The 24,896-nt window shown below is 41.5% G+C and overlaps 1 protein-coding gene across 1 annotated transcript in view; it reads right to left on the bottom strand.

Annotated features, from left to right (window-relative positions):
- Nucleotides 1-24,896, bottom strand: part of CACNA2D4 (calcium voltage-gated channel auxiliary subunit alpha2delta 4) — a 202,427-nt gene that overhangs the window by 124,509 nt on the left and 53,022 nt on the right. The window contains exons 19-26 of the mRNA XM_087873504.1: nucleotides 22,748-22,834; nucleotides 22,214-22,285; nucleotides 15,633-15,694; nucleotides 12,987-13,054; nucleotides 11,093-11,138; nucleotides 9,164-9,261; nucleotides 6,705-6,798; nucleotides 5,839-5,934 (exon numbers count right to left, since the gene is read on the bottom strand). Coding sequence (XP_087729630.1) covers nucleotides 5,839-5,934; nucleotides 6,705-6,798; nucleotides 9,164-9,261; nucleotides 11,093-11,138; nucleotides 12,987-13,054; nucleotides 15,633-15,694; nucleotides 22,214-22,285; nucleotides 22,748-22,834 — 623 coding nt within the window. The remainder of the gene's footprint in view (nucleotides 1-5,838; nucleotides 5,935-6,704; nucleotides 6,799-9,163; nucleotides 9,262-11,092; nucleotides 11,139-12,986; nucleotides 13,055-15,632; nucleotides 15,695-22,213; nucleotides 22,286-22,747; nucleotides 22,835-24,896) is intronic.

Genomic DNA, 24,896 nt, shown 5'->3' with positions numbered 1-24,896 from the left:
CTAACAAATATAAGTAACCGTCATGTTTGGTTCACCCAAATACATTATTGTGAAAAAAACCAAAAACTGCCTAATAGAGATAGATGGGAGAACTAGTGATATCTAGAAGCATCTACAGCCAGCCAAGATTTTGTCAAAATGATGAAATGTGCATTGTGTCTTTAGAATACAAATACTGCCCCTTTCCGTACTTGTATGCAATATTATGATGCAAAATACAGGAAAGGCAGAGCTCGCCCTGTGATATTCCAATGTGCGTTTCAAAGTTTACTTGCCTCCCTCTCTTCCCCAAACCCCTGGGTTATTTGTGATTTGCAATAGGGAGTTACTGCTATTGAGTAATATGTAGATCACCTAGCTACCTCTGACTTTTCTGATGAGGATTAAAATAAATAAATAAAGTTACTGCAACCTATTTTCTGACTATTCACCATTGTTTCAATTACTTTTAATAGTTCTTAGGTGCTAATTAATTATCCTTAGATGTCTAATTATCAAGAACATTAGATTCCAAATGATTCTCAATGTTAAAACAATAATACTGTGTTTCCCCGAAAATAAGACCCTGTCTTATATTTTTTTTGAACCCTGAAATAAGCGCTTGGCCTTATTGCCATGCACTCAAAAGCCCGATTGGGCTTATTATCAGGGGATGTCTTATTTTGGGGGAAACAGTATATGTGGGTAAGAATTCTTTAGACCAGGCTGTCAAACTCCCGGCCTGTGGTACAGTTGAGTCACATACTGGCCATGCCCACGTCTGGTTTAGCAAAGGGGAAAAAAGTTCAGATACGTCACATGACACTGCTGTGACTACATGAGTTTGACACCCCTGCTTTAGACTAATAGAAGAAAAAAAAAACAGGTGTTACCGGTAATAAACTGATAAGAACAAGGTGCAAATTCAAGAATTCATTTTAATTTAAGAGTGTTCTATGTGAATCCCATTGATATCAATGAGAGAACACCATCATGCCTAAATTGGATTGACTCTGTTGTCAAATCTCCTTGGAAGCTCAGTGATAGTCTTCCTTCAGTGCAAGTACATCTTCTAATTACGTTGTTGTTATTTAAGTTTATTATAGCCCTCAACTTCAGTGGGTTCTGGGTGGCTTACAAAATATAATACTAAATAAAAATAATTTCAAAAAATAAAACAAGGCAGCCCAGATTAAACAACCATTAAAACAAAGCATAACCTTATTTCCCAAATATACAGTATAGCATTCTTCCAGTGGAGAAATCCAATTTTTTTTACTACCGGTTCTGTGGGCGTGGCTTGGTGGGTCTGGTGTGGCCTGGTGGGTGTGGCAGGGGAAGGATACTGCAAAATCCCCATTCCCTCCCCACTCCTGGGGAAAGGATATTGCAAAATCCCCATTCCCACCACACTCTGGGGCCAGCCAGAGATGGTATTTGCCGGTTCTCCAAATTACTCAAAATTTCCGCTACTGGTTCTCCGAACTGTTCAAAATTTCCACTACTGGTTCTCCAGAACCTGTCAGAATCTGCTGGATTTCACCCCTGCATTCCTCTTATATTTTAATTTATTAAATTTATTTAATTTATTACAACAATTTGCTGTGTTTAAGACTCATGCAGAAATAGGTTAGAAAGCACTAGTATTATTGTTTTTAATTATGTTTAATTTACTCATGGCCAAGTGTTTGGTCGTAAATATATAATTAAGCAACATTTGCTGCCATTCAGTTCCCTAGTTTAATATTTTTATCCCTACCACATTTTTGGAAAGCAAAGTTGCAGGTGGGTGAACTTCAGGTGCAGATTAAGTAAGGAACAAAATAACAGAAACAGACAAATTTCTGCATTGTTCTGTGTGTCCTCAGATAACTGAAAATTTTGTTTTTGCTGATAGAATTTGTTTAATGAATAAAAGCTCAACCAAGCTGATTAAACAAATGAAACCTAGCTTTAGAAAACTCTGGGCATTCACAACAACAAATTACCAAATTATAAAACTTCAAAATAACATCAATGTTTTGAAAATTGGAAATAACAGCATTCAAAGCCATCCGAATGAGAAAACAGGGTGTAACTTTCTCCGCCAGATGGGGCTGTTGCCCACATCAAACTGACAAGATTATTTTTCAGCTGGTTTCAGTTGCAAATAGCTTAATGCCAACAAGGTGAACAGTTGCTTTCAGAGATGCACATGGACTTTTTATATTCTGAAGTAATATATATTTGGCACTGAGGATATGATAGCAATGCAACAAATTGATAAAGAAGATGCCAGATTCTTTTGTGGAGATGGGTAGCTATAGAAATTCCTTACTGGTTTGGAAGTGCATGCACCCCGTGCACGCACAAGCATTACTTATGCACACGGACCTTCTGCGCATGTGCAAAACCTTCTGTGCATGCATAGAAGGTAATGAACATATTACTTCCTGGTTAAAACCAGGAAGTAACAACACTCAGGCGGGTGGGCAGAGCTTCGCTCTGCCATCACTTCCGGATCGCCGAACCAGCCGCCAAGATCGCTACCGGATCGCGCGATCCGGTGCAAACTGGGAGGATTTCACCCCTGATCTGAAGGATTCTGTTGTTAACATCTGTACTATAACAGATGTTACCACAAGCAATTGTATAAGATCTAGAATGAAAATAGTATCAGAACAACTGATGTCCAATCAGTTAAAGAAAATATGCAAAACAACGGATGCAATGGAACCCACTGATTTTATTGTGCAGCTTGGATGTCACCTTGTACCACAGGAATAAAGCTAGTGATTTGATTCACCATCCTATATTATTCCTATTGTTTTTTTTATCAAGATACTATTGGTAGGGATGGAGGGAAGGAGAGAGAGAGGAAGGAAAGGAGGGAGGAAGGAAGAGGCTGAGAGAGCAGGGAGAAAGGGGGGAGAGGGAGGGGAGGGAAGGAAGGAGGGAGAGATTTTACATTAGCTATACAAGTGATGAGGTAGCATTTCCTTTTTATTAGGCATCATCCAAAGAAGCCTTGTTTAAAAAAATCATAAGTTAGGCTTTGTTATCCCTCACATGGAAAAGAAACCAGGTGAGTGAGTACATTTGCATGTACACTTCCTTATGGGCCAAAAATATATGCACCTTATGCATATATATATACAATTCCTACATAGGTCACCGCAAAATGGTGCATCTGATCCTGGCATTGATCAAGACAAATGAACTTATCAGTCCATACTATTTCCAGACCAGGAAATATTTGCCTCAATATCCTCCTATCACTGTTGAATTCAGTTTTAAGTTTAGAATTGTTGTGGCCCCGCCCTCTGAGCCTGTCCCATCGGAGGAAGAAAGCTCCGAGCATGAGGAAGAGGAGTCAGCCAGGCCTCCCTCTCCAGGCCCCTCCCCTCTGGCACTGTCTCAGGTGCCGGCCGAGGGAGAGGAGATTAGCAGAGAGACAGGTGGCTCGGATGAGAGCGAGGGAGAGACATCATTCCTGGACGCACGCCTCCGAAGACGTGATAAACGATTGCAGCAGCTCAGGAGGCATGCTAGGGATTAGAACTGAGTCACTGGACCACACCCCAGAGACTATATAATAGAGGGTGGTGGCCAGTGATCCTTGTGACGAACAAAACTAACCTTGGATAGTCACTAAAGCCTCGTTCGGAACTGCTGGGAGGAATATTTATTGTTGTTGGACGTTTGGAAGCTGAGTATTTATCTTTCTGTTTTCTGTGGAAATAAAAGCACTTGGCAGACGGCATGTATATCGCTGCCAAGTTGGAGATAAAGAGCTGGGTGTGTTCCAAGTGCTTCCTTAACCCTCGGCTGGCTGTGTTTGTGTGTGTGTGTGGACGGGGACAGATCAAGAATACCCAGAACTGCTGCTTGTCTCTGATGTCTTTTCAGAGGTTAATTGAGTGAAGGAACATGTGTAGGGGATACATACTTTGCCCCAAAAGTATTAAGAAAAGGATTTTTTTATGAATACTATGGACTATTCCAATTAAAGTCAGTAATCTGGCAAGGGCCAGAGTGGATAGAAGGAAAGGGAGGGAGAGAATAGCAAATCAGGAGTGAAATGCTACCGGTTCACACTGGTTCAGGCGAACCGGTAGTGGCGGCGGTGGGTAGTTCGGAGAACCAGTAACGGCAGCAGTGTGAGGCTCCGCCCACCCGCCCGCACACCGTTACTTCCTGGTTTTAACCAGGAAGTAGCCTGTTTTTTACCCTCTGCGCATGCACAGAAGGGTTTGCGCATGCGCAGAGGGTCCAAATGTGCATGCGGCGTGTGCACTTCCGAACCGGTAGGGAAGATAAGTAGATTTCACCCCTGTAGCAAACACAGCATTAAAGCAAACAAAGAATGAAGCCATCTATACCAGAAGCTGGCCATTGAGTCAAAATTGCATATTAAGCAAAACATAATTCAGCAATCACAATGACAACCAGTGACATAGCTGAGTCAGATAGAAGGAGCGCTATAAAGAGGAGGATTGGGCAAGAAATTGGTTGGAGGAAGCAATTTGATTGATTGCTTGATAAGAATTTGGTGACAATATGGAAGTAAAGAAGTATGTATATGAAAGTGCTTTGGCAAAACTTACAGGTAGTCCTTGCTTATTGACTGCCTCATTCAGCTATTTTTTGAAATTATGATATGACTGCCGCTCAGTCATGTGATCATCACTCTGTCAGCAGTGCTAGGTTGCCCCCGGTTCGTACTGGTTCGCAAGAACCGGTAGTAAAACTGTCCGGAGGCCCCGCCCATCTCCCCAGATGTCGACATCGGTGATCTGTGCATGCACAGAAGGCGTGTGCGCGAGCGATCCCATTGCGAACCAGTAGTAAAGGTAAGTAGAACCCACCCCTGTCAGTATGCATTGTTCAGTGTATGATCTCCTATTTTTCTTCTCTCCCTGAAGAGCAGAGAGATTGAAGAAGAAGGGATCACAGCAGAGTAAGCAGGCACATAATGGGGAATGCACAGCAAAAACAATGTGCTTGTGTCAGCAGCTGTGAGAGTGCTAAACAGACAGCCTGGTGTATTCCCCATTATATGCCTGCTAACTCTCTTGTAATCCTCCTATTTTTTCCAATGAATGTAAATACAAACATCAATCCTCTTCTTGTTAATTACACAGTGCTCTGATGAGCATTCCATAGGATGGGGGGAGAGAAGAAGAGGAAGCATAGTTGTAGTCATGTGATTTCTCACTTAGCAACTGCTTCATTTAATGACAGAACTTCCAAACCCAATTGTGATTGCTACATGAGGACTACCTATTTTTTTCCCTTCTTTTTACGACCCTTTAATCCCTTTGTTCGGAGTGGAGTCAGGGCGAACGAGTGCAGCTGAGCATTTACTGACCAGATGCTCTTCCTGACACCTATGCAGAGTTCGCAGCAGATATTTTCTCCTTGCACCCTGATGGAGAAATATCTGCCGCTGCCGATGACTGAACGCTCAACCTTCTGAATGAGAGGTGAGCGTCATCACCCCTAGGCCACTGCACCGTTCTAAATGATGTCCACCTATATTATACTCAATAAAGCTAAGGGTTAACAAATACATCTTTGTGTGTTGTCTTGTTGTTTTAGTATGGATCATCCACTCTTCTTTAGAGGTTAGAATTTTGTGGAAAAATATATGAGTGTCCTCTTCACATAAACTCCTGACCACTAACCAAGACTAAGTCTCCAGATGCCAGCTGTTCACAAACCATGGAGCATAGCAAATGGAGAAGAGCTGGTTACATGTGCCTCAGTGGATGGCAAAAGGAAAAATGAGAGATTGTAAGCGAAGTATAGTGTTTTATAGTTATTTCGGAAAGATAATAGAAGGGGCATTTCTCAAAAATACATATCCAAAAGACTCACTTGTTGGATAGTTTCTCAGTTCCTACATAAAGGGTATTCCTCATGAGACCAGCCCGAGTTCCCATGAAGGCCACCTGCACACCATCTTCAGTTTCACTGTTGCAGAACAAAAATGAGAGTTGTATAAGCAAGTGAGAGACAAAAATTGTAGAAAGGCTGGTTGAACTTCCTTTGTGCCTTAGGATCTGAACAGTGGTGGTATTCAAATTTTTTTACTACCGGTTCTGTGGCCGTGGCTTGGTGGCCGTGGCTTGGTGGGCATGGCAAGGGAAGGATACTGTAAAATCTCCATTCCCTCCCTACCCCACTAACCTGCTTTCCAGCTCCATTCTCCTGTGCAGGGCAACAAAAAAAGACCCAGCTGATCAGCTGGGACTCCAATCAGCTAGGTCTGGGGAGGCAGCGAATAGATGGGGGCGAGGCCAACCAGAGGTGGTATTTACCAGTTCTCTGAACTACTCAAAATTTCCGCTACCGGTTCTCCAGAACCTGTCAGAACTGGCTGAATACCACCTCTGGATCTGAATCTAGGGAAGACTGTATTTTACAGTAGTCAACCTGCTTTCCAGGCAAGATCACAAGTCCAATTTGTCTCAGCAATTCTGGATAAAGCCAGATCTATACCCAAATGGCAGTGGGATCCAGGACATGTCTCTTCAAAGAAATGAAGACTGTGGGAAGATCCTTATGGCCAAAGGTGATAATTTGTACAATACAGGTAAAAACCAAGCTGCTGTTGATCATTCATTTTGTATCAAATGAACTTTTTGAACACTATTTCTGGACAGGTATAGGTAGAATGCATTGCAGTAGTCTAAAGGTGGATTGTTTCAAAACGTCTCTTAGCTCAAGAAGTGTGTAATTACTTGGACATGGTGAGGGCCAAGGTCGTCCAATAAGCTTCCATAGGTGCTGTAACTACGGCATCGAAGAGAACCTGTTGAACTAACTCTTCGTCACCTAGACATGAAAAAGAACGGTAAGAAAGAAAGTCAATCACTGCACAAACATTGGAGTTGAAATCCAAAGCATATGGAGGACATAAGGATGAGGATTTGGTTTATGTATTTAACTGTACATTTAGAGCAACCTTAAACACTCAAAGAGCCATTTGGACCACCGAAAAGAAAACACCGGGAGTCACAAAACCTTCCTGTGCCTGACTATTTCTTGAGCGGCCACAAAACTAGCATATGTAGTTGAATTAAACGTTCTGTTTTCTTCTGAAACTTTTCTTTTCTTGGATTTATCCATGGTTGGCCTACCGGGGGTTGAAAAGCTCAATAAATCGTGTGCTGGCGGGTGTTGCACATTGGCGGTTGTGACGCATATTTTGAGTGACAGGGAGCCGCAGCAGAGTGGTGAAAGAGCCACATTCGGCTCCAGAGCCCCAGGTTGCTGACCCCTGATTTAGAGTCTTGGGAGACAGGACAAGGGGATCAATGACATCAAACTATAACCAGATGGCAGAAGCACTGCTTCTTTTTACGTACGTGTTATGCATGCAACATGTGTTAAAAAGAAGCGAGGCTTTCAATCACCCCATTTTAGCTGCCACAGTGGTGTCATTGTCACCCAAGCAATGGATGGTCTTGTATGGAGGCCCTGAAAACTAAAACTCTCTGAACATCCCCGTCTATCCAAAGTATATTCCTGAGGTTTTAAGATGAAGCCATCAGAGAGAATCTTGAATTTCAATAACAATGAGTCTGTTCCTAGAATTTCAGTTTGGAAATTCTTGTTTTAAATTCATCCATCCATTCTTTTTTCCCCCTTTCTCTATTTGCTCCATGGAATTATCAGGATTATCAAAATTTTCATACTGAAATATGGATGAAACCTTAAATAATGTATTAGTGTAATTCTCCCTGAATCTTCATTCCAATAAATAACTTTGCTGGTTTGAATGACACATGACACATGACATACTTCTCTAGGTCAGAGACCAAATATGCTGACTGGAGCAAAGCATGAAAAAGTAGTTTTGTAGGCAAACTGAATCAAGATATCAAAGAAACAGTGACCGTGGGAAATATGAGTTTAGAAAGGGTTATATTAATATTCAGATGAGAGATATACCACACCTGAAGTTTCTAGCTATTCAGCAATGATATTCAAAAGCACAGTTTTTAGTTACGACAATATGATTCAATTCGTATGAGGAATTGAATGATAAAAGGTAAATGTTCATCTGCTAGATTTAACTTGAATTGAGTTGAAGTTGCTAATTCTAATTTTCAAATAATTTGAAAATCAAGGAAGAACCATAATGAAAGATGATTAGGCAGCATGCTGATTATATACTGTACACGTTCACCGTGTAGGAAAAAAATAATTAAAAAGATATGATCATAACCACCAATTATTTGAAAAGATGTCACATAATTGTTGGAGCAAATTTGGTGTTTTGCTGTCTCGGAGGATAGGAGAGAATCCAGGAAACAGGATTTAGAAATTCTTGGTAATTTGGGCTGTGCCACATTGGGACAAATGTGCCTCAAAAGATGGTGGAGGAGCTTATATCAATGCTTTTAAGCAAAGAAATCCATTGAGCCCTATTATAATATCCTGGAATATGGCCACTATTGAATTATACTTGGATGGACCAATCTGGTATCTTCACAAGACTGTTCTTAACAGTTTAGACCAGGAGTGTCAAACTCGATTTCATTGAGGGCGGCATCAGGGTTGTGTTTGATCTCGGGAGGGCCAGGTGTTATGTGTGGCCCGGGGTGTGTGGCCAGCATGATGTCACTTGTGCCTGTGGCCCGAGCACTCTATCAGTGAAAACGGGTTCCTGAGCTCCGTTTTCAGCTGAGACGGCCTCCTGCAACCCTCTGCTAGAGTCGTGGTTTTCATTTATCTTCGCTACCAGTTCAGAACTGTGAGCGTGTGCACATGATCGAAACGAGCATACAGCGCTTCTGCGCATATGCAGAACCTTCTGCGCATGCACAAAGCATCCGTGATGACATCCGGGTAGGCGGGCGGAGCCTCTTGCCACTGCCGCTACCAGTTTGCCCGAACTGGGGCGAACCGGTAGAAATCCACCACTGCTCTGCTAGTGAAAACAGCTCAGAAGGGCTGTGCGTGGCCCTCATGAGCTCTGTTTTCAGTTGGGATGGCCTCCTGCAATCCTCTGCCAGCAAAAACGGTGCTCAGGAGGGCCGTGCGTGGCTCTCATGAACTCCATTTTCGCTGGCAGAGGCAGGCCGGTCCTTCGCTATTTCCAGGGTAGCCCTGCGGGCCAGATCTAAGCACCCCGTGGGCCGAATCCAGCCCACGGGCCTTGAGTTTGACACCCCTGTTTAGACAAAGTACTCACATTCAAGGTCAGGTTCTTCTGCTGTAATAAAACGGATTACAGCCTCCAACTGGCTTAGCTTCCTGTGAGCTGGATCAATATCTGTAACACAATAAATCCTGGGGGAAGGAGTATAAGAAAGAAAGAGAGAGTATTGCCACATATTCTCCTTTCGGGGTCTAGCCTGACGCACATAAGACTAAGCATAAAATATCCCACCTTTTCACAATCACTATAGAGAGAAGTTAAACAAGTGAAGAGGAAAAAGCTTAGGGAAACTAACCTATGTAGCCCATTGATCATCACCTTATCATATTCCAATATGGGCAATTGTTTGAACGACTCTCTTATCAGTGGTGAAATCTAAAATTTGTTACTACCGGTTCTGTGGGCGTGGCTTGGTGGGGGGGTAATGTGACTGGGTAGGCGTGGCCAATTTTATTTTTTTTTTACTTTTAAAAGCATTGTTTCTACAACCTCTTCGGCGAAGAGGTTGTAAAAAAATGCCAAAAGGCTCTGATGATGCCAGCTGAGTTGCCTGATCAGCAGAGGCTTTTTTTTCTTTTAAATGCCTCTGCTGATCAGGCAACTCAGTTTGGATCGCCAGAGACTTTTAAAAGAAAAAAAGGGTTCTTTTCTTTTAAATGCCTCTGACGATCCAAGCTGAGTTGCCTGATCAACAGAGGCTTTTTTTCTTTTAAAAGGCTTTGACGATCCCAGCTGAGCCGCGCGATCATCAGAGGCTTTTTTTTTACTTTTAAAAGCAATTTTTCCACCGAAGAGGTTGTAGAAAAAATGCTTTTAAAAGTTAAAAAAAAGCCTCTGATGATTGTGCGGCTCAGCTGGGCATGGAGGGGGCAGGGATTTTTGCTACCGGTTCTCCAAACCACCCACCTCCATCGCTACCAGATCGGGCGATCCGGTCCAAACCGGGAGCATTTCACCCCTGATTCATCCTCATGGTTGTAGATACCATCTTTTCTTCTTTTTTTGATTCCCCGCTACCCTAACTTTAAAGAAAAAAAAAATCGGGCAATAAATCTATTTAGTCCCTAGGATTACCCGGTTCTGGTATATATGGTAAATAATAATTTTAAAAATGGTACAGTCACTTTTTATATCTGGTTAATACTACCTAAGGATATGAACACTTGTGCAGTGCTTTGGATTTGAAAGGCAAATGATGCTTCAAAAGGCACAGAATCACTCATGTCCAATAGCAGCTGTTGGTAACTCTTTAAACTAGGTGTGTCTTTTCTAGGGTTTTGTGACCACCCTTTGCAGCATAATCCAGGGAAAAGACATAATTGTTTTAAGCAGTGACAACAGGTGCTATGTGCCACTTGCAGCCACTTGCACTTTGGTGCAGTTCAGATTAGAATCCAAAGGGTTGCACCAGTGGTAAAATCCAATTTTTTTTACTACCGGTTCTGTGGGTGTGGCTTGGTGGGCATGGTGTGGCTTGGTGGGTGTGGCTTGGTGGATATTGCAAAATCTCCATTCCCTCCCCACTCCTGGGGAAAGGATATTGCAAAATCTCCATTCCCACTCCACTCTGGGGCCAGCCAGAGGTGGTATTTGCCAGTTCTCCGAACTGCTCAAAATTTCCTCTACCGGTTCTCTAGAACCTGTCAGAACCTGCTGGATTTCACCCCTGGGTTACACAGCCCAAATGAACAGACATGAGTCAGCCTTGCACCTAACTCAAGCACAGATTTAAAGCAGGGTCATTTGCTCTGGGACACACTATTTTCCCACATTTTTGGGCAAAAATCCTTTCTCTGCTGTATTTAATATCCTTTAATTGGGGAAGATTTAGCTGAGCCGAGCAGCAGCTCTTTAGCTTCTGCAGAAACATTTTCTCAAGGCCTCAGTTGCAAGCATCCAATGCAAAGTGTTCACCTTTCCCAGACAAGAATGATCAGGAAAAAAAAAAAATAAAAATCTTACCACTCATTGGCTAAGGTCAAATCTGGCTGCAGAAGGTCATGCAAACCTGAAATGAAAAGGTTATGCCATTGTTATGACAGTGATTCCTTCTTTGTGACAAACATGCTTAATACTCAAAGTTTTCCACAAGAAATTTCCATTTGTATTGAAGGAGGGTTCAGTCTCTGTAGGATAACAGAAGGGAGGGTGACGGTTAAGACATTGTGTAATAGGAATATATCAGTGGTGAAATGTAAAATTTGTTACTACCGGTTCTGTGGGCGTGGCTTGGTGGTGGTGGGGTAATATGACTGCATGGGCATGGCCAACTTTTTTTTTTTTTTACTTTTAAAAGCATTTTTTCTACAACCTTAAGAGGTTGCAGGAAAAAATGCTTTTAAAAGCCTCTGACAATCAGGCAACTCAGCTGGGATGGTCAGAGGCTTTTAAAGGCATTTTTTTCCCTACAACCTCTTCGGCCGAAGAGGTTGCAGAAAAAAATGCTTTTAAAAGCCTCTGATGATCCCAGCTGACCCGCGCCATCATCAGAGGCTTTTTTAAAAAAAAACTTTTAAAAGCATTTTTTCGGCTAAAGAGGTTGTAGAAAAAATGCTTTTAAAAGTAAAAAAAAATAGCCTCTGATGATCACGCAGCTCAGCTGGGCATTGGGGGGTGGGCGCAGGGATTTTTGCTACCGATTCTCTGAACCACCCTCCGCTCTCACTACCGGATAGGCCATCCGGTCTGAACCGGGAGCATTTCACCCCTGGAATATATACACCAAGAATTTTGATTGGGTGGGAGAGGGAGGAATTCCCTGATTGGATATCTTAGGGAGGGAGGGAGGGAGGGAGGGAGAGAGAGAGAGAGAGAGAGACAAAGACAGAGACAGAGAGAGAGAGAGAGAGAGAGAGAGACAGAGAGACAGAGAGAGAGCACCTTAAATGACTTTGATTTAGATGCAACATAGACATGAGGATTCTCAAGTACCAAATTCTAAGATTTTAAATCCTAACAGATGTTCAGATAATGGGAATGAAGTTCAGTAAAATGGGAAGGACTGCCCCATTACTTCAGTCTATTCTGAAACAGCAAAGACTGCTTTGTTTTGATAAAAAATATTATTCTATAAAGGGATCGAGGTATCCTGTACTTTGTCTGAGAGACAAAACCAAATAAAGTAGCAAATGAATCTTGACTGTTTGAAGCCATAGACTTCGGAACATCCATTTTGCTGAAAAGGTTTCTGACATTAGGGCTGGATATAATACACAACATAGGCACAAAGGAACTGTAAAAGCTTCATAAATGTATAGTGAGTGCCTTCCCAAGAAATATTTGGGTTTCAGTGGTGATAACTTAGTATGCTACCATATTTTCATTTTTTAATTTTATTAGTACTTTTCTTCTCCCTCCTCAAATATGTAGGAAGCTGAGTTCAGATTTTTAATCATTGTTTTCTACTCTATCAGGTTAGCAAATAAATACCTAAAGAGAGATGGAGAGCGTAGCCAAAGTAAAACACCATTAAAACCTAACTAGGGCAGAGGTGGTTTCAGCAGGTTCTGACCAGTTCTGGAGAACCGGTAGCAGAAATTTTGAGTAATTCGGACAACCAGTAGTAAAAATTCTGACTGGCTCCGCCCCCATCTATTCTCTGCCTCCCGAGTCCCAGCTGATTGGGAGGAAATGGGGATTTTGCAGTTACCTTCCCCTGGAGCGGGGAGGGAATGGAGATTTTACAGTATCCTTCCCCTGCCATGCCCACCAAGCCATGCCATGCCACGCCCACCAAGCCACACCCACAGAACCAGTAGTAAAAATTTTTGAAACCCATAACTGAGCTAGGGTACAAGAAAGTTTTCTCCAATGTTTTTCATACAAGACTTTTACAAAACTGTGTCATATAACCGACCTTCTTCCACTGAAGTGTCCCCAAGCAGCACATATTCACCATATCCTCGTGACAGAACAATTCCCAAGCTGTGAGTTGGGGAGGGAAGTGGGGGACAATAAGGAAATAAAACAGAATCATTATGAAGGTCTATCTTAGTTTTTGCTGGTGTGGCATTCAAAAGATACAGGTTTCCCTGTCCAGTCGAGTCCGACTCTTTATTTTATTTATTTATTTTATTTGTCAAGAACATATTTGATAATAAGCATAAGCATGGATTGGATACATAAAATAGGTACAAATAGAAGAAACATTAGGACAGGGATGGTAGGCACACTGGTGCGCTTATGCATGACCCTTACAAACCTCTTAGGAATGGGGTGAGGTCAACAGTAGACAGTTTTAGGTTAAAATTTTGGGGGTTTTGCGATGAAACCACAAGTCAGGTAGTGTATTCCAGGCATTGACCACTCTGTTGCTGAAGTCATATTTTCTACAATTGAGTTTGGTGCGGTTTACCTTAAGTTTGTATCGATTGTGTGCTCGTGTATTGTTGTGGTTGAAGCTGAAGTAGTCATTGACAGGTAGAACATTGTAGCAGATAATTTTATGAGCTACGCTTAGGTCATACCGAAGGCGACATCGTTCTAAGTTTTCTAAGCCCAAAATGTCAAGTCTGGTGGCATAAGGTATTTTGTTGTGAGCGGAAGAGTGGAGGACTCTTCTTGTGAAATATTTCTGGACATGTTCAATTGTATTAATGTCCAATATGCAGTACATATTGGGTTCCAGACAGATGAGCTGTATTCGAGAATTGGTCTAGGAAATGTTTTGTATGCTCTGGTTAATATTACCAGAGAAGAAGCTACGCAAGATTAGGTTTACAACTCTTAATGCCTTTTTGGCAATGTTGTTACAGTGGGCTTTGGCACTTAGATCATTAGATATGAGTACTCCAAGATCCTTGACAGAGTGAGGGTCATCTACAAGGTCGTGTCCACTCAGCGTGTATTTTGTGTTCTGGTTTTTTTTCCAATGTGTAAGACAGAGCATTTGTTGGTTGATATTTGGAGTTGCCAATTGTTTGACCATTCCGACACAAAGTCAAGATCTTTTCGAAGGGTAGCAGCATTATCTGTTTCTTGGCTGTGGGAGCCAACATTGTCTGAAGACAATTTCCATGGTCACGTGGCCAGCATGGCTATATGCCAAAGGTGCATGGAACACTGATACTTTCGTACTAAAGTAGTACCTCTTTATCTACTCATGTTTCCATGCTCTTGAACTGCTACATGGGCAGGAGCTGAAGCAAATAATGGGATGTCACCCCATTGCGCAGAGCTCAGGTCTCGAACCTGGGCTGTCAGCTCTCCAGCTGACAAGTTCAGCATCTTTAACTGCTGAGCTAATTGTGCCCAATTATCCAGATGCACTAACACTGAAATCACAGAATTCCCAGTCAATTTACAATTTAAAACAGAAAAACAATAACATGGAAAATTTTAGACCATCCAAACAACATTATTCCACGTAACAAAATACTAATAGGTCCCTATTTGAAGCATGAGAGAACAACTGTGTTTTTAAAGATTTCTGGAATGACATTAGAGGAGTTAGACAAATTTTGGTTGGATCATTCCAGAGGAAAGATGCTTCCTAGGTCCTGATAGTGGGCATTATTTGATTGAAAGGACCTTGTGAAAGGTCCTTGTGCACCTATTTTGCCTGATCTTATTAGCTGGGCAGCAACCCTGGGAGATACGTGATCCTTCAAATAACCTGGCTTGTGACATGATAACCTTTATAAGTGATAACCAGCATCTTGAATTGTACCCAGAACCCCACTAGCCTTCCCTTTTTCCTCCAACATGAATTCTGAAAACTCAAGAGATTCAGTCTTTTTATTGGCACATCTAACAATTGAGGTTTTTTTGGACCTTCAACACTTGCAGCATCTAGAAATTCACTTAATGAATTTGGTTCTATTTCCACAGGTATGAAAAATGGATTCACGAAGTGAGTGAACTGGGTGACCCAAACTTGAGTTAATTTGTTTTTTTCTCTACAGGGCTTCCATAAAGAAACAGGGTCTCCAAAAGCTTTTAAAGAAGATATTGGATAACCATTTGTCTGAAGTGGTGTAGGGTTTCCTGCCTAAGCAGGAGGTTGGACTAGAAGTCCTCCAAGATCCCTTCCAACTCTGTTATTCTAGTCTATTTGAGCTCTGTAGACTATTCCTTTTCAGAGCCATTCCTATGGCTCCAGAAACTAAATTCTCATTCTTTCTTCTTTTCTCTCTCTTACTTGTTGCAATTTTTTTTTTTTAAAAAAAAAGCCTACTGTATCAGCCCAATGCATCTGTTTTATTTCTTTTGATATCCTGGTACCATCCAGGTATAATTGGATTATAAAAATAATATAAAAGGTATAACTGGATTATAATTTCCAAGTTTACCAGACAACAGGGGCACTGGCCATGCCAATCTGGAATTTTGGAGATTATAATCCCAAACTATTTTGATGGCATCAGGTTGATGAAGGTTGGCCAACTGAATTGAATTGACTCTGTAGGATCCTGGGGGGAATAATCTTACTGTTCCCTAAATAGTCTGAATAGTAATGCAAGACATTTAATTTGATCTCCCTCTGCAGAAGCTGCTCACTCACCTAAATGGAGTGCCGCTGATATGAGTGAAGAAATAGTCATTAGTGAGGAACAGAATCCTTTTCTGGGAAAAGAAAAGAAAAAATATCAAGAATGCTAAACTGTAACTGTAGAGAAAACATACATCTTACACACAGACCCACATATTCCAAGTAACACTCCCAACAAAAGAAAACGCCGAAGCTTGAGCTTCCTCAAAGTTACATTTTATTAGAGATGTCATATTGCCACATCTGAGAAAACCCGATTCTGAAAGTTTCCAGGTTTTCCCCACACAAAGAAAAGTTCAAGCCCCTGCCCAATACCACAGGTCCATCACATGGTCCAATCAGACATTGTCCCAACTGGAGATGCCTCCCAGCTCCAGGCTCCCGGGTGCAGGGCAAGTTGTCCTTGACTTTTATTTATTTATTTTGTTGAGTACATATTAGATAATATATATAAGTATAAGCATGAATTGAATACATAAAATGAATACAATTAAAGGGAACATTAGGACAGGGACGGTAGGCACGCTGGCGCTCTTATGCATGCCCCTTACAGACCTCTTAGGAAAGGGGTGAGGTCAACAATAGCCAGTCTAAGGTTAAAATTTTGGGGGTTTTGGGATGAAACCACAGAGTCAGGTAGTGCATTCCAGGCACTGACCCCTCTGTTCCTGAAGTCGTATTTTCTGCAATTGAGTTTGGAGTGGTTCACTTTAAGTTTGTATCTATTGTGTGCTCATGCATTTTTGTGGTTGAAGCTGAAGTAGTCATTGACAGGTAGGCCATTGTAGCAGATGATTTTATGAGGTACGCTTAGGTCATACCGAAGGGGACATAGCTCTAAGTTTTCTAAGCCCAAAATTTCAAGTCTGGTGGCATAAGGTATTTTGTTGCGAGCGGAGGAGTGGAGGACTCTTCTTGTGAAATATTTCTGGACATGTTCAATTGTATTAATGTCCGATATGTAGTGTGGGTTCCAGACAAATGAGCTGTATTCGAGAACTGGTCTAGCAAAGGTTTTGTATGCTCTGGTTAGTACTGTAATATTACCAGAGAAGAAGCTATGCGACCGGGCAGGGGACCAGTTCAGGGGCATGGCCAGCCAATGTTATTACCGGTTCTCCGAACTACTACAAATTTTTATTACCGGTTCGTGCGAACCGATGCGAACCAGGAGTAACCCACCACTGACATAGACACATATGGAGAGAGAATGATGCAATCAGATCAGGAAATATAGTTTGTCTTTCACATCTGCTTTCTCACTCCTTCTTGTTACAAAGTTGGCATGTAAAAAGAAAGGGTTAATTTTAATTTTAATTTTAATCATCAGATGCGTGCTGAAACGAGGTCATCATATATTAAGAACCTCGTGATTAGGCAGTCTCCCAATTAAATAACTCTCACGTTGTAGAATCATAATTTAACTACTGGGAATTAAGACATACTGAGTTTGGTAGGTCTAGTCCTAACTAGATGTGCAGGGGACTGGTGACTTTATCAATTAATTGGATGAATTTTAATTAAATAGACAAACCTGAATAGGCTGAAGAAGAAAAAAAATACGGTTAATTGGGTTTTAAGTGATGCATAAGCTTACCAGAAGAGGCTGTAATATTTATTTTTTTTTAAAAAAGTTCTGTGGTTTGTGTGAGATGGAGAGAAAAGAATTGAAGACTTCTACTAAGATAGTATCTGTTTTTATGAGGCCTTGTAGTACAACAAATACAACAAACAATTGTACAATAAATTGACTTTATGTTGTTACTGTTACTTAAGATTCATGTCTTTTGTAGTGAATATGAATAATGCAACATCTCTTTAATTGCTACATACTTTTTCATAATATATCAGTGTGTAATAATCTGTTTGTTTCATCAGCCTACCATCTGTAGAGATTGCTCAAGATCTACATTAGGAGGCTATTGTCTGAAAGAGTACAATAATAACTTGAAGTGATATAAAATTTGTTTGTGGGCCTCAAAACATGAATAAACCTGACAATTTCTTCCTATGTTCCTATAAACAGTCCACTGGTAGAAATAAGTTGATAGGTTAGTCCAAGATCTCTGTGATAGTAGGCCAGGTGAATTACATCAAGACTGGAGGGCAACAAAATCACCATAGAGGTTCAGAAGAACACTGTGAGAATGAGAATTTGAGGAAGAAAAGATAGGCTAAAAATATTCATAGTTGGGATGGATAAGGAATTCTGGGAATACTTAGGACAGTACAGGTAGTCCTTGACTTACAACAGTTCTGTCAATTTCGAATCAAACCTGGCAGAAGCTATTTTTCAGTTGCCACACAGGTGGGGTAGGGGGTAGGAGAATGAAGTATGCTGCTAGACAAAACACAGAACTTTCTCATGGGAACCAAGGTCATTTCTATAGGTGGTGGATAGAGATGGGGAGGAATGCCTGGAGAGCCCGCCAATTAACCTAATTGGCCAATGTGACTTGTGACTTTTGGGGAGGGAGTTATTTCCTATTTTAATTATACTGAAACAGCGGGAAACATTTAGAGTTGGTTTTCCATTTGATTGTGCTGATATGATGTACAAAATAAAGAAGTTCTCAGAGGAAGACTTCAGCCTCGGAGTTCTGATTTGCTGGGGTTCATTAGTAGGGACCATGACAAGTTCACTTAGTGACCGTTCAAAGTTACCACGGCACTGAAAAAAGTGATGTATGACCATTTTTCACACTTATGACCATTGAAGCATACCCATGGTCATGTGATTTACATTCAGATGCTTGACAATGGGTTCATATTTATGATGGTTGCAATGACCTGGGGTCATGTGATCATCTTTTGGTACCTTCTGACAAGCAAGATTCCAGATTCACTTAACAACAACAACGTTACTAACTTAACAAATGTAATGATTCACTTGACTACAGTGGCAAGAAAAGTTGTAAAATGGGGCAAAGCTCACTTAACAAATGTTTTACTTAGCAACATATATTTGTGGTCGTAACGTGAAGACTGCCTGTAGCTTGGTCCCATGCCACGAAGGGCTTTAAAGGTTAAAACCAGAATGTTGATCTGGTAGATCTGGTAATCTTTCTTTGTAAGAAAATACAAGAGGCCGTGAAGGCATTGCCCTCTGCTAGAAGCTGCTCTATCTCCGTCGCTAGGGTGAGCTTGTTTTTTAATTGGGGACGGCCGGTGGGAGTGGGAAGGATGCAGACAAAATGGACCTGGGCTCTCCATTCTGCTTGCATCACCAAATATTCCAACATCCTTGCACAGAACACTGGCCACTTTGTGAATTCACACCCACGGTACCAAAGGAATCTTGCTAAGTAGGATTAGCTGTGGTACATAATACGGTCTTAGCACTGTTTCTTTGTATACGTTGATACATGACTTGATGAGCCTTGCACTTCTTATCAGAGTATCAGATGGAATTGGGGGGAAAAAAAAGACTGGTCACAGCCTTCAAAGCTGTTCTGCCGCTGCTTTAATGTCCTTGAAACACGTTACATAGATTGATGCTCGGCAGCTGGTCTATATGAAATGACAGATAGGCTTGAGATGGAAATGTGACAGAGAAGGTGATAAGTGGTAGGATAACCATCTCAGTCCTTGTGGCTGCAGTCACATGGGAAGCTTTTCTTTTCTCCTTCACCTAAATATCATCCTTCCCTTTTGCTAGTTCAACACCAATCTTCAACGTCCCGGAAACCCCCCCACCCTTCCATCTAGTACAATGACAGCAGGCATCAAAGGAGTCGAGGCTAAATTGTTCATGCTTTGGAAAGGCAGATCGATCCTGGAGGCAGTTATGTGAGCTGGCTGCCAGCTGAGCATTTCAGAAACATCTCAGCTAGCTTATTTAATTAGCCAAGCATGGCCAGCCTAATGGTCTCAAAAAGGAAAGCTGCGTGGGTTGCCATATAATGACGAGTGGCTTCCCCATTTTCTGTGTTGCTGGATAGGAAATAGCCTGACTTAAATGACCCCTATAATATTCCCTCCAGGGGTCCCAAGCCCTCCTGCTTTTCTATTGCTGTTAACATTTGATTTGTTTTTATGATTTCTAGCTATCACAAGGTCACAGCAAGTGTCAGCATCTAACCAACATGGCTGATCTGGAAAAAAAGCTAAGCAGGACCAGGTCCAGCTGGGACATGGATTGGACACCACTCAGAAATGAAGGGTCTCTAGGATAGAGTGGAAAACTGAAGGGAAAATGGGGGGGAAATTCCAAGGTACTGGCAATGCTGCCAAGAAAACTTTACAAACATACCCATGGAGTCAACATTTTGGATTCAAAGAACACCAAGAAAGTCACAATGGATTTATGTTCATTTTAAGCATATCCAGAGGCAGTACTAAGGTGCCTATTTTACATAGGCACACACACAAACACTCTGCATGGGGCAGAATTTCCTCATTCTACTTTTTCTCCTTCAGTATAATTTTTGTCTGAATATTGAGGGGAAACTGGTGAACTGTTTCATGCATTTAGCTTCGCTGTCAGTTTTGGAAGCCATATTAGGCCGGAAGCTTCCATGCTGCCACCTTCTCCTGTGTGGGAAAGTAGGAGGGGGGATTTAGTAGAGGGGTTGTCTGTAGACAAAATAGCATTCTTCCTGTCAGTCAAGGTCAGGGCGATCCTGCATCTGGAGAAGGAGTGGTTGGAGTGATGTCTCGAAATGGGAACGGCGGTTGATTGGAGCATGTGATCGACTGAGGACTGAGGGGATGGTTTGGGGGGTTTTGACTTACTGAGGGAAAACCTGGACCTCTCAGATTCGGATTTTCCTAGATGTGCCAGTTTACCTATTCTAGTAAATAGAATTTTGAAAATGCTTGCTTCAGAGTCTTTACTTGGAGCTGCGGAGTTTTCTGGAATGCTGACATTCGCCCTGAAACGTGATCTGTTTTTTTTTTTTAAACCCAGTCTTAATGTTAATTAATGCAGTCAAGGAGGCACTTCGTATAGCCTGAAAGCTTACAAGATTAGAGAAATGGCAAACAGTCTCAAGTATTTTGGGAGCAGGAGGTGGATGTAATATTAACAGGAGTGAATAAAATGTCTCCACGGGAACCCTGCTTTGCTAACCTTTAAAATAATTTTCAGTACGACTGAAAGGGGAAGAATATAAACTTAACAAATCAATTCCGTGGAGGGTGTGAAATTTAGATGAAGCAGAGAAGCAGAGCATGAAGAGGTTAAGAAAGGCTGGTGGGGCAGGAGAGAAAAACCAGTGCTACTTTTTAGAGTACTGATATATAATTTCTTCAACTCTTATTTCTGGTTACAACAGACTTTGGAGGATTTTCTATCAATTCAGAACCTCTATACCTTTATTTAACTTAAGGGGGCAGCTGGCCAAAAAAATCATCTCAGTGCATGCATGTTAGAGGCTCCATGGAAAACTTTCCAACTCTGGAAGAAAAAGTATGTGCCTCGGGTTTAAGAGATGCAGGTGAAAAAAACAATAATTGAAAACCCAATTCATAATGAGATGAAGGAGCAACAATGACAAAAGAGTAAAAGGCGTGAAGGTAGATAAGGGAGAGCTAACAAAGGGCCAATAAATGTCACATGGCATTTAATGATGAGAGATTTAATTTAGGAAATGCCACGATGCCTAAATACATTAATAGGTAACGGTAAAGGTTCCCCTTGCACATATGTACTAGTCGTTCCCGACTCTAGAGGGGGGGGTGCTCATCTCTGTTTTAAAGCCAGAGAGCCAGCACTGTCCGAAGACATCTCTGTGTTATGTGGCCGGCATGACTAAATGCCAAAGGCGCACGGAACCCTGTTACCTTCCCACCAAAGGTGGTCCCTATTTTTCTACTTGCATTTTTTACATGCTTTCAAACTGCTAGGTTGGCAGAAGCTGGGACAAGTAATGGGAGCTCACCCTGTTACGCGGCACTAGGGATTTGAACCGTTGAACTGCTGACTTTCGATTGACAAGCTCAGCATCTTAGCCACTGAGCCACCACTTCCCTCAAATACATTAATAGATAGGTGTAAAACATTTCATTTGTACAGAACAGATTGGAAAGAGGGATATTGAAGCCTCTCCTTTTAATGCACACTAGAAAGGGGTCGGCCTTTGATTGCACAATCGCTGCACCCATATTGACTTTTTCGTGGACACCTCTGCTCTGAACTCTTGATATGCACACCTGGACAAGATTTGCTAGAACCTAAGTGTCCAGAATTTTAGGAAACGTTTTCATTCTTGAATCTACATTCTTCAAATATCACTGGATTTTAATGGATCACATGTTTCTGCAGCAGCTACTGATAAATTAAGCCTCTGTTGATGACAGCTATGACTAAAATGGCTATGCTCTCTTTACATCTTCTCTCTGCCTCCTAGGGAAACTCTGTTTTTGATGAAGAGAGAATAAAGATATGGCTAAGCTTTATATTTCCAAAACAGCCTTTTATGATTTCAGTCTTTGAACTCTCCTGCTATTGTCATGTATCCGATTAAGCTAATCTAATTATGCTGATGTGTTTTGGGGATTTTAGGATAGTTTCACACATTTAATCTTTTGAAATATTCACTTTTCTGAATTGCATGGTTTTTAATCTACAATTAAAACTTATAAATACTCACTCCTTTATCCATGGGCACCTTCACATCCATGGACAAATAACCAGTTTCTCCGTTGATCATTGCTGTTCGTAACTGCAGAAAGGAACAGGGCTTCATTAAAATACTTACAGTAGCTGGCTCAGGACCACTGGCCGGCAATGACAATTTAGATATAGATATTTCACCCTTTTGCGTTTAGCTAAATAATATACAGGTTGGGTTGTAATCATACTGGATTCAGGAAAGCAACTGCCATGACTAATGTCTTGGATTAGAACTGGGAGATTTCAAACTATGAACAATTGACTGCAATGGAGAAGGGCAGCATATAAATCGAACCAATAAATAAATAAATGTTCTATATGTGTATATTTTTGCCATACCTTTCATTGATTACTTGCATCATCTTGGGCTAGTTCATACTTTGTTGCATGCTGCCCATTGTCAATAGACAAGACTATTTGTCAATATTTCTATGATTTGCTAGGAATTTTATGGATAAATTGGCCAGGGAAGGGTAATGCACCCACACACACACACCAATTAGGCACTTACAGTTTCATTTACATCTTCCCATTCTACTTCAGAAAGATCAACACTGTTGTAATTGGGTTTGGGCTTCAGCTTTTTCCCTTCTTTGTACTGGAATATTGGAAAAAAAAAAAAAAAGGACAGACAAGTTAGGGGAAAAAATTTTTTTTCTCAAGGAAACTTTTTCCTCCATTGATGATTTTACTGTGTTTGTGTCAGTGGTGGATTGCTACCGCTTCTCCCCGGTTCTTGCGAACCGGTAATGGAAATTTTGAGTAGTTCGGAGAACCGGTAAATACCACCTCTGCCTGGCCCCACCCCCAATCTATTTGCTGCCTCCGGAGTCCCAGCTGATCGGCTAAAAAGAAAAAAACAGGGCTCACTTGACAAAGAAGAGGAAAAAAAAAAACCAAGACACCTTAGCTTTAAATTTAGAAGCCAAGAAGCCTCCCAACTGATCGGCTAGAACCGATCCGCTCCTTGTAAACCGCTCAGTGGTGGTAGATTAGCAATTGAGGTCAAGCTGCCTGAAAGCGGTTTCCGATACTCTTGGTGGTGGCAGAGCGGCAAAAAACTGTTTAAACTCTTGCCGCTGCGCTTCAAAGGGCCGCTGATCAGTGGTAAAAGGCAGTGTGGTGGTAGACCAGTGCGCTCCAAAAACAAATGGGTAGACCAGTACGGCTCTGCAAGCAGTTAAAAGCCTGGTAGACCAGTAACTCTGCTAAATCCTATCAAACCACAAAATAAGCCACACCCACAGAATAGGTAGTAAAAAAATTTAGAACCCACCCCTGGTTTGTGTCTATTGTTGAAAGATGCTCTAGGAGGTGTTATTAGGAGCTGTGGTGGCGCAGTGGTTAGAATGCAGTACTGCAGGGCTAGTTTTATTTATTTATTTATTTGTCAAGAATAAATGTATTAAGTAATTTATATAATTATAAGCATGAATTGAATACATAAAAAAGATACAAGTACGGGAACCTTAGGACAGGGACGGTAGGCACGCTGGTCCTCTTATGCACGCCCCTTACAGACCTCTTAGGAATGGGGTGAGGTCAACAGTAGACAGTCTTAGGTTAAAATTTTGGGGGTTTGGGGAAGAAACCACAGAGTCAGGTAGTCTATTCCAGGCATTGACTACTCTGTTGCTGAAGTCATATTTTCTGCAATTGAGTTTGAAGCGGTTCACTTTAAGTTTGTATCTATTGTGTGCTCGTGTATTGTTGTGGCTGAAGTAGTCATTGACAGGTAGGACATTGTAGCAGATAATTTTATGAGGTATGCTTAGGTCATACTGAAGGCGGCGTAGTTCTAAGTTTTCTAAGCCCAAAATTTCAAGTCTGGTGGCATAAGGTATTTTGTTGCGAGCAGAGGAGTGGAGGACCCTTCTTGTGAAATATTTCTGGACACATTCAATTGTATTAATAACCGATATGCAGTGCGGGTTCCAGACAGATGAGCTGTATTTGAGAATTGGTCCAGCAAATGTTTTGTATGCTCTGGTTAGTAGTGTGATATTACCGGAGAAGAAGCTACGCAAGATTAGGTTTACAACACTTAATGCCTTTTTGGCGATGTTGTTACAGTGGGCTTTGGCACTTAGATCATTAGATATGAGTACTTCAAGGTCCTTGACAGAATGAGGGTCATCTACAAGGTCGTGTCCACACAGCTTGTACTTTGTGTTCTGATTCTTTTTGATCCTTTCCGATCCTTACTGCTCACTCCAGGAGGTCAGTCCTGAAAGGGCTCAAGGTTTACTCAGCCTTCCATCCTTCCGAGGTGGGTAAAATGAGGACCCAAATTGTTGGGGGAAATATGTTGACTCTGTAAACCGCTTAGAGAGGGCTGTAAAGCACTGTGAAGTGGTATATAAGTCCAAGTGTTATTGCTTTTGCTATTATTGTTGAATGAGGAAAATGCAGTTGTTGTGTTCTTCTATTCATTTTGCCCCCTGGGCAAAGACTTTTGCTATTACAGAAAGCAAAATAATGCTGGTCCTCACGGCATCACTAGGAATGGAAGATAAGACTTTATCTGACAAACACAGGTAGCCCTCTGCTTATGACAATTCGTTTAATGATGATTCAAAGTTACGACAGCTTAGGAGAAAGTCACTTATGACCTGTTCTTGAAGTTATGATTGTCACCCCACCCCACTGGTCAACTGATT

This window comes from Pantherophis guttatus, chromosome 7, assembly GCF_059756535.1.
Source record: "Pantherophis guttatus breed Tessera chromosome 7, ASM5975653v1, whole genome shotgun sequence".
Classification (NCBI taxonomy): domain Eukaryota; kingdom Metazoa; phylum Chordata; class Lepidosauria; order Squamata; family Colubridae; genus Pantherophis; species Pantherophis guttatus.
Note: the sequence above shows the minus strand (reverse complement) of the source record. Positions and strands in the feature narration are given on the sequence as shown.